Raw genomic sequence first — 14,855 nt, 5'->3', positions numbered from 1 at the left:
AAACCATGGAAGTGGCAGCCAAAATCTAGAAAAGAAAACACAGCAGTTAAGCGTTTAGGCAAAATCTACAAAAGAAAACACAGCAGTAAAGTGTTGCAGCCAATATCTAGAAAAGAAAACACAGCAGTTAAGCATTTGAGGCAAAATCTAGAAAAGAAAACACAGCAGTTAAGCGTTTCGGGCAAAATCTAGAAAAAGAAATAACCACAGCAAAGTGTGACGGCCAAAGTGTGACGGCCAAAAGACAAGAAAACACAGCAGTAAAGTGTTGCAGCCAATATCTAGAAAAGAAAACAGCAGTTAAGCATTTAGGCAAAATCTAGAAAGGAAAACACAGCAGTGAAGTGTGACAGCCAAAATCTAGAAAAGACTACTCAACAGCGTAGTTTGGCAGCCAAATCCAGAAAATAAAAGCGGCATTAAAGTGTTGCAGCAAAAATCTAGTAAAGAAAACTTGGCAGCAAAGCATGGCATCCAAAATCTAGAAAAAAAAATCCTGGCAGTAAAGTGTGGCAGCCAAAATCTAGAAAAGAAAACACGGCAGCATAGTGTGGCAGCCAAAATGTAATACTAAGAGCCAAACGGTGAATTTGTGAATATGGAATAAACTCATAAAATTGGATTGATCGATGTTCTGCTCACCCACTTTCATTTAGCGCAAATTGATTTCCTCTGCAAGGAAGTGTTCTCTCTTTCAACCAAATCCGCCTTTACAACAACAATCTACCAAGGTGCACACCTGAGTTTTAAAGGGACTGGTAGATGGCACTTGTTTTATTGTATTTTCCATCTGCCTTTTACAGTCCCATATATCTCCAAAAATAATATAAGCAGAAGAGCTTGTTCCATTCAAGTAAAAGGAATATATCAATCTACTTTAAGCTGTCCATCAAGTAACTTTCTGAAGGAACATCAACACTGTGTAAATTCAAGTGGAGGAGCCTAGTAGTTGTATCAATGTCTGTAAAAACTGACAAACTAACACATAAAATAAAGTATAGTTCAATAGTATTCCAACAAGGTTTATTATTTTCACACTGAACTGAAGTGTACTCTAATAATTAACATTTTCTCATTTCAAGTAAAATAAGGTTTGCTTTTTAAATAAAATAAAGGGTTTTTGAAAAAGGCATCTTTAAATAAAGTGCTTAATTTAAAAAAATAAAATAAAATAAGTTGAAGTTTTCCCATTTCTTTTTCTAATATATAACTACATTTTACATTTAAACAATCTCAACAAACATTAACAACTAAACAGCTTAAACTTTCTCTGGTTCAGTGAAGTAAACTCTACCATGTGCTGCCAGGATTTACTACCGTAAGGATGGAAGAAGCTGCGCAGGGTAAAATAAGTCTACCGTAAGTGCGAGAAAAAGTGTGCATGTTTCATGATTTGATTTTTTTTAACTGAAAGACAACAAAAGAGTCATTAGTGAGTCAACAACTGTTTCTTTTATTTTTCTTATAAAAAATGTAGACCTTGTGGACAGACCGGTTCACAAAAAAAAATCTTCTGTTCAGGTAAACAGAATCACAACAGTTTTTTTTTTACCTAGATTCCTTTCATACATACAAGTCAAACTTCTTTGTTCCTTAAAAACATGGCAAAACATGTATCGTTTCAACAAGCGTTAGGGACAAACAATCTTAACAAAAGAAAAAGTGAGAGAACAAAGAGCGAAAGGTCAAAACGAAAAACAAAAATACAACTTGAAGAATTTCCAAAGGGAAACAGATTTTAAAGCATAACGCTGCAAATACATTCTTTCTTTTTCCGCAGAGAATAAGAAAAACAAACAATAAGCACTTTGGTCTTCCTCCTCAAACACACTGAAGATAATTATGCTAGCATTTTAACGAGTGACGTTAGTTTCAGTTAGCAACGTGCTAACACATTAACTGAGGCAACAATTTACGTCAGCATTTAAATCACGTGAGATATTTTCTGCGAGCATGATAACTTCACGTACCATGTAGAATGAACTTCAAGAGCGATGTGAATATTAAGGTCGCAGCTAGCATTCGCTTGAACAGCAAATGCAAACTGTGTCAAGCAGGTGAGGTACAAAAGAAATCTCTAACATTGAGACGAGATGAAACTTATTTTTCTTCCATTTAAAATCTGTTTTGTTTTTCCTAAAGTGCATATCTTCAATCACGCTCATGTTTTAACTGCAGGGGAAGGAGCCTATGACGGGCAGAGGATGAACTGTCTCACGCCATGCTCATGAATATGTAGCTCTGGGAGTTTGATAGCAAATATGAATTTCCCATTTTAATTTACGAAATAATCAAATTTTGACTGAGATCAAATCAGATTGTCCCAACATTCTCGAGCTAAAACTCTTGTAATTTTTCATCATTTGTCAATAAAAGTGAGAAATTACAGTAAAACGGCATCAGCCAAAACAAGTTATTTTGTAAAGAGCCAAGTTTCAATATTTTAATCAACAGGCTTGTTATTCCAATTATGTTTTTATATTTTACAATATAATGTAAAAGGCAGCTGATAATTGTCTATATAAAATAAAAACCACAAACTTAAGTTAGGAAGTAAGTCAATATGCATCGTTTCAGCCGGTAGGATCAATCTGAGCAGAAGTTAAAAAAAAAAGCTTGAGGTAAACAACCGTCAAACTCCACTTAAGAAGCTGTTTGGAAGCTCGTTCATTACCTGCATGTTGTACCAAACTGTGTATGAAAATAACCTGAACTACATCAGATCAGTTATTACCTTCATATGTTGCTGGAAATACTGTCAGAGGAAAAAAGTAAACAAATACAAAAGGGCATTTGATTGGATTTAACTTGCTGCAGTGAAGTGACCTTCAGCAAACCCTCGACTGTGTTAATACGTTTTTTAACTCTCACTCCAGAGTCAATGTCACCTACTCCACATGTTGTTATTTCCATTATCTGGATGATTGTGTCTTTGCAGTGCTGATGTCGGCTGGTTTTTCAAAGTAAGAACAAAACCAGGAACAATTTTCTCAGGTAAGTCAGCAAATAAAAAAAAAAAAAGTAACCTACCAAACAATTATGTTAACATCCAATACTGTTGTATGCTTTAAAACCCGGGAGCTGGTTTAAACAGTGAACAGAGAGCAGTTGTAAATACATTTTTCAGATACAGAGGAATAAAAAAAAAAAACTGACAATTCTCACATTCTTTTGTCAGAATACCAGGTTTTAAATTTGTAGTTTAGGATAATTAAGAGTAACTTCAATTGTAGTTTGATCTTGATACACACTGAGGTTTTATTTACTACATCGGTTGCCGTCTAAGAGACTTTACGTGTATTTAAACTTTAGAAAGTCAACTGAGAAGAAAACCACTGGACTAGTATTTTTAAAAACGGATTTTAAGGTAATAACAGAGCTTCAAGTTTCGTTCTGAAACTCACTCAACATAAATAACTTTCAGCAAATAAAACACAAAAAATGACAATACAAAGATTTTCGCCCGTTCGGCAGTTCAAAACTTAACCTTCAAATTTGCAAATAAGCTGAAATGAAAACTGCAGCGGAGAACCTAAACTATCACAATAACAATAATAATAATAATTTATGCTTATAATACTTTGTGTTGACGGGTAAAACAATATAGCATCGTTTTGTGCGATAAAACACAAAAAAATGGAAACAAACTAGAATTCAAAGAAACCCTAAGTAAAAACACTGAGTGGGTAAATAAATAGTTTGTGAATTGCACAAAGTGAGAACGTTGAAGGTCAGAGCTCCGATATGTTGAGACTGACGCTCAGTCTTTCAGTCAGTGACGTCGACACTCTTCCTCTTCTCTCTGTCACGATTTGATCTTCCACAGCTGTCGACACAAACAAACACGCTGCGGTTAGATTTCATACGACAAACATTATGTGATAAAGCCATAAAAACAGTAACTTATAAAACGTAAAAGGAAAGAAAGATTAGTAGTTTAATTCAATTGTAAGAATTTACTTCAAACGCTGTATAAAGACTCAGTTTTAAGACTAAACTAAATTCAGAGAGAACATAATAACTTTAAATACTGTGAGGTAATCCAACAGTTTATTTACCATGTTAATTCTGCTTAGTTTCATGATGAGAGAATATTACAGGTAAGTTTTGTTTACAAGTGTCAGGATTGGCTGGTTGCTCAAACAGACCAGTGTCCAGCCAATCACATAACTGGCTCAACTGTGTGATTGACAACGCTTTCCATTTGTAAATTATTGATAAATGTCTCTAAGCGTGAGCCGTCATTTTCAGATTAAAACTTTCATTGGAACATGGGAAAGTTTCTATTCAGATCAAATGATACAGTCGCCAGCAGAGGGCGCTCACTATCAATTAAGTGATGCTACAATGTTTGAAAGAATTGTTTATCATGTCAAATTTGGTGGATTTGTGTGAAAAGCCCTCACATTGGATTTGTGAATCCCTGTATTTCACTGGTCATGTGTCTTCATGGGTTAAACTAGTGACTGTGTAGAACAGTGAGGTGAACACACACTGACCTTCAGGTTAAATCCTAACAGGTCCGAGATGACTCCTGACACGGCCGACAGGATGACCACCTGGGTGATGTTGTAGAGCAGAGGGTTCATGGTCAAACCGTACAACCTGAACGGAGTATCCAGCTCCTGCACACAGAGACACGAGTTGGGTTATTAAACATTTATGTATTAGATGTTTATACAAGTGTCTAGTATGAGTCTCCTTACCTTGAGTAGTTTAGTAGCCAGTTTTAACACATTGTTGACCAGGGTCAGCTCCTCTTTCTTGTTTGGCTTCTTCTCCATCTTCAGATACAGGTTGATCTGTCAAATGGAACAATGTTTAAACACGTGTCTGCTGTGTGTTCATGTGTGTGTGTGTTTTCTCTGTGTGTGTGTTGGTACCTGTTCAGTGAGCAGGATGGAGGTGTTGCTGTACTTCTTGCTGGTCTCGGAGCCCAGCGTGACGAACCGGAGCAGGAACAGAGACAGACTGGAGCACCAGATCACCAGCTCCCAGTTATAGTGACACTCCAGGAACGTCCCGTGGACGTGGAGCAACTGAACGGAGAGAGATAAGAACGTTATTCAGTCTTTAGAGACTTTCTGACAAACTTACAGCTACTATCTTATGCTCTAGTCTACATCAACACTGAAGCTGAATTTATTTGACTTGATTGTGCAGTGAAATCCAGATACTGCCTCTAGTGGTCAGGAAGAACTCACAGAAACAGTGTTGCATTCTGTGGTTTGTCGTTACATAATGTGATGAGCTCATGAATATAAACCAAGCATTGATAAGCTTAATATTACAATGTCTACATAATCAGATGTAGTATGTGAGTTAAATACCTGAGCACAGCAGATGAAGACGACAGACAAAGTGAGCAGGAAGGCTGACGACACAATCACGTCCACGGAGCGCTGAGGACCCCGTCTCTGCACAGAGAGTCACTCACTATGTGAATACTGAACTAATATCACCAAGCACAGCTACTGAACCTTTCAGGTGGAGTTGGTGTGTGGTACCTTGAGGTATGAGCGCAGCGACAGCCACATCTTGATGTTCTGAACCTTCTTCAGTCTGAAATGAGGAACCTCTGACTTCCTGGCTCTGCGGGCCGACGTCAGGTGACCAAACAGCTTAGCGAACAGGAGCCTCTGAAATAACAAGTTGATTGTTCAGACTGTCAAGAATCTAACTCGGCTTTTTGGTTTAGCTGCACATTTAAAATGTGAATGTGATGATCTCACCTGTTTGTATGTCCTCTCTGCTACGCTGAGCAGGAAGAAGAAGAGCCATGTGAGGCAAACGCGCACCAGGAAGCTCAGCGTTACCATGGTGATGACCATGGCGTCTGATCCAGACCCGCCCCCCAGTGCCACAGACAGAAGCTCATTGGCTGAGAGCGCGGTCAGCTGATCAAAGTCTCGGTTCTGAGCCAGTCTGCAGGAGAGGACCAACTGAGTTGAGTAATGCGTTCATGTTTTTTACCTTTTTATAACTGATCAAATAATGAAAATGTGTAATCTGTAGTAGCTAAATTCATTTTTAGGAGGTATTTTATGTTTTGTCATATTAACCTGTATGCAAACGGTGTGAGTCCAAGAGTCACTGAGACCAGGTTCCCAAACACCTGGTAACCAATACCAGGTGTGAAGAGATTCACCTGTGGAGAAGAATCAGAAACAATGTGATTAACGTCAATACTTTTTAATCCGTCTCTTCCTCAGTTTTTAGGTTTTATTGGTGCAAAACAACCGAGCATCTGTGATAATAGAATTTGTACTTCCCAGAATCCCCATCACTCACCTTGTTCATGATCATGCCGCTGATCTCCAGGACGGACATGTCGGCCTTCTTACACTCGTTTCCCTCCCACACTATAGCGCTCACTCTCTCCAGGCCGGGGTTGGAGCTGTGCAGCCACGGAACGTGACCCTGCAGAGAAACACACACACACACACACACACACACCTTCAGTCAGCACATTAAAACAGACCTCACTGTTTTACCCTCAAACATTTAATACTCTAACAGGACTACTTAAATATGATCTAAAGTAACTCAGTAAACAATCAAGTCAGATATCTAAAAAATATAAATAGATATATAAATATATATAAATAATAAATACTATAAATATTTAAAACACAGTTTGAAGTTCACAGACCTGATGGAAAGGGTCGTCTCTGTATTCCTTCTTAGCAGGAGGGCACACGGGTGTTCCTCCTTCTCCCTCTGTACAAACACCAGCCAAAGAGTGTTACTCTCAATACTATGACACATTTCTATGAGCACATTAAATGAGCAACTTGTTTTTTCTCTGCAGATGTTTTCCTCTGACCTGTTTCTGATGTACACGAGGATCTGCACTCGGCACAGTGCAGGAAGTCTTCCCACATCAGGTCCTCCGTCTCCGACTCGTGCCGAGTGCTCTCCGAGTCCTGAGTCCTCAGACTGGAACATCTGGAGCTGCAGCTGGTGCCGGACTTGGGGACGTCCTGACACAAGACGAGACAGATTGTTGCCTTAATGTCCTTTTCTTCTTTGACAAATATGAAATAAACCGATTTTAAAAGGTTTACATGCTGTGTGTGAGTGTGTGTGTTTACCTCCACAGCGTAGTGTTTCTTGTAGTGGTGAGTGCTCTTGCGGTTTCTGAGCGTACAGTCACTGTTCATTCTTTCAACCCCCCTGCGGAGGGCGCTGTAGGAGGCTTCAGGGTCCTCCTCGCTGGACGCCTCATCTGATGCTGGCTCCTGTAACACACAACACATCAGCCAAATACAGGAAGGCCCCAGTCGTCTAGATCTAAAACTACTCATCAACAGTAAATTCAATGACGGGTTGATGAATCACCTTGTTGCCGCTGGGCAGCATCAGACCCGTGCTGCGAGCTGCGTGAGGCGGCTGGACGAGAGTGTTCCAGCACGCCTCGTCTGTCCTGTTCAACAAATCACATCGCTGCTCGTGGAGCTGAAGTCCCTCCTCGCTGCTGCGATTGGTCACACGACCGTCCAGCGACACGTAGCCGTTATCCGTCTCGGTAGATTTGTCGATGGAGAGCTTGGACTTCTTAGATCTTTAGGAGGAAACGAAGGGAGGAGAAGAAAAGACGAGTAGAGAGGTAGATGAAGAGACGCGTTCGGATTTGAGGGACTGCAGAGTCACAGAAGCTGAGTCTCAGAAGCAAACATGCAGTGGAACGGGATGCATTCAACACTATGGAACATTCATTCAAAATGAACAACGAGACACTGAATAAATTAAAGAATTAGCAAAGTAAACATGCAAAACCTGATTAAATTAGTAACTCAGGTGCAGTCTGACTTTTTCTCACGAATAGAAATTTGAAATAAAGTTTAAAAAAAAGTAAGAGGGTGAGTGAATCAGTGGTTTGGTAAATGAACGACAGAAGAAAATGAACTGATGGTGGAGTAGTTGTCTTCAACTCAGCTTGGAAGTGAGTGTGACAGACGATCAATAAATGAAATAAATGAAGAGACTGAATCAGGAGTTGGTTTAGAGGCTTAAAATGTTCCACACTGTTGCTGGAAGCTGATCAGAGCAGAAGCACATGGGGAAGCAGCAAACGGTCACGTTTCTCTGGAAGAATTCAGTCGTTTCATTTGACGACTAAACCCTGAAACTAACGATTGATTTATTGGTATCAATTTTCAATGTAAGAGTCATGACCCCTTCTGCTTCTTTCAAATATAGCTTGTCCAGCATTTATATTCAAATTAGCTGCAAAGTCTCCTTGTTCCCACTTAAGATGGAGATGTTGCTTTTATTAATGTTTTGGTACAAAAAGAATCAACTGGCAGGTCAAGACATTTTCTCTTCTTATCAATTTGTCAAATATTATTTACATTTGGTGAGCAGGTCAATCATTTAATCCATCTCCAGGAGGATACAAGTTCACAGTGCGACAGGAGAGGAGGTGACGTTGCAGCTAAAGAAGCTCTGGTTAGATCTGAGTCAGGGCAGGGATTCAGGCTTTTATTTTGAAAACCCCAAATAGAATTTTTAGAGTTTGGATACAGATATTGAGATGAATTTACATTATTTGCTTGTACATATATTGAATCGGTCTTTTAGGAGTTAAAGCTAATATTCCTCTCGATGATTTTGAGCCTGAAGCCCGACCCCGCCTTTGTACATCGTCGTGTAGGAAGACGGGAAACGAGAAATACACACCCAGCTTTACAGATATCATGCCAGAAATCTTGGAAGAGAGTGCCCAGGCTGTATGTGGGGCTGCTGGCTGAGTGGGACTGTGCCGCCCCCTCCTGTGTGTTATCGGTAGTGCTAGACCCGTCGCCTTCCCTATGCACCTCCATCTGAGATGCCTTCCTCAACTTCCTTCAGTGTGGAAAGAGTAGAGGGTGGAGAGAGACTTAGACGTGTCCACAGGGAACCAGCTCGTCCCAGTAATAATATATCTTTAATCCTCACTGCACCGAGTGCTAACAGTTCAGATTTATCTTTAACAAACCGAACAGTGCAGTTTGAGATCCTGGGACCCGCTGGACACGGAGGCTGATACTGTTAAAGGCTAATTCCACTCAAATCTGGTTCCAGGTTTTTATTCTGCAAAAGTAGACGTGTTCAGAAAAGGTCAAATATAATAGTTTTATTAATTTTTTTATATTTTCCGAACATTATTTGGTAAACATGTGCCAAAACTTTAAAGAAATATTTTGAGTTATAAGAAGTGATTAGGGAGCCTCACCTTTCATCGTAATTAATTTGAATATGTTTATTTATTAAATGATAAAATTACTATTTTTGCAGAATAAAAACAAAGGTTCGATTTTGCAGAATTGCTCCTAATCTCTCGCCACATGTCAAAATGAGACGGACAGAGGGGAGATGTGGGAGAGAACTTTTAGTTTTTTTTAATTTAAATGCAGGAGGAAACCGGTTATTCTGGAATGGTTTTCAACGATCACTGGTCAGAGAAAAATACAATAACTGGTTTTGATTCATGAGATCAAAGTATCTTATTTGAGAAATAAAACAGGTCAGCCAAGTTATTTCCTTAAAAACGAAATGGAAAGGATCTAGTGGAAAATGTAAAGAGTGAAATTTGGGATTGTAAATGTGATTCCTGCCCAGAAACGGATTTGTCCATGAGATGAAACGTCTAAAACAGCTGAACGAGGAAAAGAGACAGATACAGAGAAACATTCAGAGGAACAGAATCAACTTTGTGTGAAATAAATGTGGTAACTCATAATTAAGAAATAATCCTGAATGGAAGGAGAACAACTAAAACCTCCCATCGTCCAATTTTCTTCCCTGAAAATTGCCTTTCGTGTTTACTCAGAAAAAGCAGCCGCACACTGACAAGCTTCAAACCAACAAAAACACAACCTGCAAATCTCAACACTACAAAAACACACAAAGTAAAACAAACTACTTTCTACTTTCACACAGTGAATCACGTTGTTCTTTATCAGGGAGAAGTTTCAGCTGTCGGTCAAATGTCTTGTTCCCATTTGCTGCTTTGCGTTTAAATCAGATCAGATGTGGGAATTTAATTGATGCTGGATTATAAATGATTTGACTGAAACCTTCTCCGTGATAAACTCATTTAGATTTTGAGTGGGAGAAGCTGACGGAGGAGTCGGCAGAAAGCAAACGACAAAGACAACAAAACACTGTTTCCACACCTTCCCTCCTCCACTCTCTGTCTCATGCTGTATTATCTTCACACCCCCCCTTGCTCTGTCTCTTCCTGTGTCTCCCTTCTCTCTGGGTGCAGTGTCCTCTGTCTCCTACATGACTCATCCATTACTCCCTCTCTTTATATTGTCGTATTTTTTGCTTCACCTGCAGCTTCCCTCCTTCTCTCCCTCGCTTTAAATCCTCATTTGCCTGACCTCCCCTCCTCTGCATCATTCCTATCTCTCATCTACCTTCCTTTCCTCATCAGTATTACCTCTTTCCTTCCCCCTGTGTGTACCTGCGTCTCTTCCCCCCGCTGCTGGAGGCGGGCTTCGGCGTCCTGGTGGAGACGATCTGACAGTGGACGGTGCCGAGCAGCAACATGAGCCAGATGGCTCCGAACACCTCGGTGGTCGGGATCCCATGAGGCTGAGGGATGGACACATACAGGGCTGCTGCTGCCACTGTCGGACAGAGACACGTGTTGTTACAACTTTATCAACAGAAAATAAACAAAGGCATCCATGTTGGTGTCTGTACACAGATTTGTACCCAAAAGTATTCATAATCTGCAAGATTATGGAAAAACAACTAAATATATTTCTGGGAAGTGGGATGGGACTCGGTCCAAGAAATAACCTGTTACATTGAGGCATGGATTCAGAAAAAGCTACAGATGCTGAATTTGTATTCTCTTTTATAACTTTGTGAGATAGGGACAACTGCAATATTTGTTTCTTGTGTGAAAATAAGAAACAGACATAATCATCTCTTAACAGACTTACGTTGCAGTAAATAAAGAACCAACAGTAAAAGATAAATGGCTCTGGACGTGACCTGGATCCACCAGCGGTAAAAGAACGGGAAGAAGACGACCCGGACGATGCCTTTCCTGGTCAGCGACGTCCACGGACTCTCGGGTTTGGCCTTGGCAAACGCCGACCCTGAGGAGGAAGAGATTAAAAACACACACTCAGTTTAATGAGAAGAGGTAATTAAGGTCAACGACCCTGTGGTGAGAAGAAAACTCATCAAGTAATTCATCCTGGAGTCAAAACGGTGCCGTGCGTTTCTTTTCATCTTTTACTTCCTCCTTCTGATTCCTTTTCTAACCCCTTTGTCTTTTTTAATCTCTGGATCTTTCTCCACATCCATTCATATCCGTCTCATCTACTCTCTTCCTTCGTTTCTTTGTTGATTATCTCTCTCTTCCTGTGCAATGAAATAACAATGAGGAGGAATTTGACTGATCCGATGAATAATTGAACGTGTGATGAATATGAGACAGAGACGAAGAGATGAGAGCTGAGATAGAGGGATGAGGACGGAGGAGGCAGAGATGAAGAGTGACAGGAGGTTGGCACGGCAACACCAGCATCTCAGGTTCGTGTCTGTTAAGTTAATGTGATGTTCTGAGATGATTATAGCTTTAGCGGGGGTTGTGATTATCCTGATAGATACTGACACACTGACAGACACAGACTTTTCTCACCTCTGACCAAGTCCACGTCGATGAGATCTGGTTTGACATGTCCCGTCTTCTTTGGCTTGTTCCTCAAGCCCTGAAGGGGGAGACAGAGAGTCAGAGTTAATGACAGACAAAAGAAAATGATTCTCTCTCACTCTCTCTTTTACACACACAAGCACACACACACACCTCTCTTCTCCTTAACATCTAGTCTCCACAAGGAAATAAAACAAGCCCACACACGTCTACAGTAATTCTACTGCAGCAGGCTTCTTGTGCACTTTGTAAGAACACACACACACACACGCACACGCGCACACGCACACACACATTAAGTGTTTGAGGAGACACACCGTGCACTCACACTGGCTCTACTCGCTATTAAACAGCACATTAACACACATCTAACAGATCAATCTCTACGTTTTCACCCGAGTTCTTCACTGTGACGGACTGATTCGGTCTGAATGTTGACTTCTTTTGCTACTTTACGTGTGTGGATGAATTCACATGAAGAAAGACGAAACCTCCCGCTTTCATTGATCCCACTGAGGTTCACGGTTATAGCTCCCCTGTGGCACGCTGACTTCCTGTGGCTGCCGCTCACTTCCTCCTCTGACGCATTCGCTATATCGGAGCGTGTGTGTGAAACTGCTCAGTCAGCTTTGATGACAAACTGGACTAAAATGTTACCAGTGACTATAAATGATGGAAATCACATATGTAGGGTGTGTATGAGAGCCTCTGTGTGAGTGAATACACAAACATGGTTTTATTTGTGTATTTGTGTGTGTTGTTGTGTGTGTGTGTGTGTGTGTGTGTGTGTGTGTTTTCAACCACTTTGATCTATAAAGTATGTGGCAGCTCATATTTTCACCTTTACCTTGTTCTTCATCATCATTGATCTCTCAAGATGAAAACGTTTTTTTTAATTCTCTACAGCCCAATGCAGTTTTAACAGCGTGAATCCAGAGAGCGGATACGCAAACGTTACAAAACCCAAATCAGAGACAAACAATCATAACAAAAACTTTCAAAGCTTTGAAAGCTCACGTTTTAAGTGTGTGTGAGTCATGTTGAATAAGTGCCGATGAAACACACTTGAATGAGACGCCCTCATGCTGATGTTTACATTCAGACCAGTTAAGTTCTCCCTTATCACTCAATGGTCTTATACTGAGGCTGGATGGAGGCTTTTATCTGTGAACTACATGACCAATGAGCTGATACGCTCTGTGTGTGTGTGTGTGTGTCTGTGTGTGTGAGAGACGATCGATAGCTTCCTCCTGGCAGTAGTTTTACAACAGCAGTAAAGTCTGTCTCTCCTTTTCTCTTATCTCGGTTCTCTCCATCATGGCATCTGTATAAACTAGTTTTTCCTGCAGTTACACGTTATGTTACAATGTCGAACAACGACCTGTATGAATTCCAAAGAGATTAGTGTTGTTTTATTTTCTGCTCTATATTTTCCTCACTAAAAGCTGCTGTCAGGATTATTTTCATTTATATTTGTCCTCACTTGAACAACTGAAATAGTACATAAATGTATTTTAACCTAAACCTAGACAAATATGCTGTAGTTTTCTGTTTGCACCAGCAGATGGAGACTGGTTTGCTTCTGCAGAGTTATATATTGTTGATTTTGTCAATTTGGGTTATTTGTGGTATTTTAAAAATAGCCAGATTAACAATGAACCCAAGTGTGAAGTTTTCTGGTGAAGCAGGACAGAGTTTTAGTCACACGATGGAATAAAAGTGTTATTTGTTTTTGCAAAGTTAGATAGGAAAAACTCAAAATCCTATTGGTCTCCTATTGAGTATATTTACAAGTTCACTGTAAATAACTTCACTGTAAACAACTCTGTTATTAGATACCAATTATACAAACTATGTGCAGAGTTCATTTGCAGATGTATCAATCTACAAAGAAGAACAGTAAACACCACCTCTTACTCCTGAGATCTTTTTCTGTTTTTATGAGCCCATAAACAGGATAATTAATACTTCATAGATGTGAAGAGAGGGAGAGCGAGAGAGCAAGAGAGCGAGACAAAGAAAGAGAGAACCAGATAAATGGAACAGTTTGTCCAACTGAGGACAAAAGCTGTGACCTTATTTTGGAAAAAGATGATGGAAGTTGAGGGAAAGTGTGTGAGTGAGTGAGTGAGTATGTGTGTGTGTGTGTGTGTGTGTGTGTGTAGACTTTGAGCTCATTAAAGAGAGAGTCTCTCAGCTCTGTTTACAGGACAAGAGGTGAGGTACGAGGAACAGACGGAGGTAGAAGTGGAGTAGAAACCTCTTGTTGCCAAAGCAACATACTTAGATGTAAACTCAGTTTTTATATCTCCTGTCAGTGTGAGTAACTTTAAATAAGTAACTTTAAAGAACATCCTGCCCTGAAGATACTATCTGAAGCTTCATAAGCTCTTCAAACATCACCTCATGAACCCTTGATGTAAGAGAAGCTCCCCAATGCTTTTTAGAAGGGAGCGATGAGGATGTCCTCTTAAAGGGTCGAAGGTGAAGAGGCTTTAATTACCAAGACTGAGGACTAGTAGGGAATCGCTTCGAGGCACACACACAAAGAAAAGTGTCCCATTAACCTCTTAAATGAGGCCACAAAGTAATATTATGAAGCAGTGCAAAAAAAGGACAACCACAAATTGTCCAGTTAGTATCGACCACATGGATCTCACAGGACCAGTATCCTGACTCCTCTTGTAAAATGAAGTGTGTGGATTTTAAAGGCCTGACTGAAGATTTGCAGAGGAACTCTAATTCACGAAGTCAGTTTATGTATCAGCATTCAACAAAATGATGGGTTCGAAAACCTTCAACATATGTGAAAGGTGTTATATTTTGTGGTGAGGTGAAATCTGACCGATAACCTCAAGTGATGTCGAGTTTAACAGAACCTCTGTGGCCCTTTCCTCTTCTCTGATTGTGCCGAGCAGCTCAAGGCTACAAAAGACGCTGCTTTATTAAATCCAAACTTTCATTGGTCTGATTGTCATGTGGATAATGAAGGTAGCAGGATTATGTTTATATTTAAGTGAAAAGATGCGTCTCTAGTTCTGCTGCATTCATTTGTATCATTTTTAAGTTTCGGTGTTGAGCCAAACAGTAAAACAGAGAAGCAAAGTTAAACCTGTGGAGTACGATAACGAATGTTGTGGCGATGACAAACATTTTATTTGTGTTTCTGTCACCACAGCAACCCGTCCACTGCAGT

The 14,855-nt window shown here is 40.1% G+C and overlaps 1 protein-coding gene across 8 annotated transcripts in view; it reads right to left on the bottom strand.

The window, feature by feature from the left end:
• Positions 1-1,433: 1,433 nt before the first annotated feature.
• The window catches only part of LOC118101371 (protein PHTF2), a 34,871-nt gene continuing 21,449 nt past the window's right edge, over positions 1,434-14,855 (bottom strand). For 4 of the 8 annotated variants that reach the window (XM_035147058.2, XM_035147060.2, XM_035147057.2 and 1 more), the window contains 17 exons: positions 11,648-11,717; positions 10,941-11,099; positions 10,430-10,619; positions 8,683-8,847; positions 7,342-7,564; positions 7,095-7,241; positions 6,827-6,983; positions 6,653-6,720; positions 6,292-6,420; positions 6,063-6,148; positions 5,733-5,925; positions 5,508-5,639; positions 5,331-5,417; positions 4,884-5,039; positions 4,707-4,802; positions 4,500-4,625; positions 1,434-3,826 (listed from right to left, as the gene is read on the bottom strand). In XM_035147058.2, coding sequence (XP_035002949.1) covers positions 3,806-3,826; positions 4,500-4,625; positions 4,707-4,802; positions 4,884-5,039; positions 5,331-5,417; positions 5,508-5,639; positions 5,733-5,925; positions 6,063-6,148; positions 6,292-6,420; positions 6,653-6,720; positions 6,827-6,983; positions 7,095-7,241; positions 7,342-7,564; positions 8,683-8,847; positions 10,430-10,619; positions 10,941-11,099; positions 11,648-11,717 — 2,205 coding nt within the window. In that variant the 3' untranslated portion in view covers positions 1,434-3,805. The remainder of the gene's footprint in view (positions 3,827-4,499; positions 4,626-4,706; positions 4,803-4,883; positions 5,040-5,330; positions 5,418-5,507; positions 5,640-5,732; positions 5,926-6,062; positions 6,149-6,291; positions 6,421-6,652; positions 6,721-6,826; positions 6,984-7,094; positions 7,242-7,341; positions 7,565-8,682; positions 8,848-10,429; positions 10,620-10,940; positions 11,100-11,647; positions 11,718-14,855) is intronic. The other 4 variants (XM_035147062.2, XM_035147061.2, XM_035147063.2 and 1 more) reach the window with 3 other exon arrangements.

This window comes from Hippoglossus stenolepis, chromosome 22 (assembly GCF_022539355.2).
Source record: "Hippoglossus stenolepis isolate QCI-W04-F060 chromosome 22, HSTE1.2, whole genome shotgun sequence".
NCBI lineage: Eukaryota > Metazoa > Chordata > Actinopteri > Pleuronectiformes > Pleuronectidae > Hippoglossus > Hippoglossus stenolepis.
The sequence above is the reverse complement of the archived record's forward strand: the minus strand, read 5'-3'. Positions and strand labels throughout refer to the sequence as shown.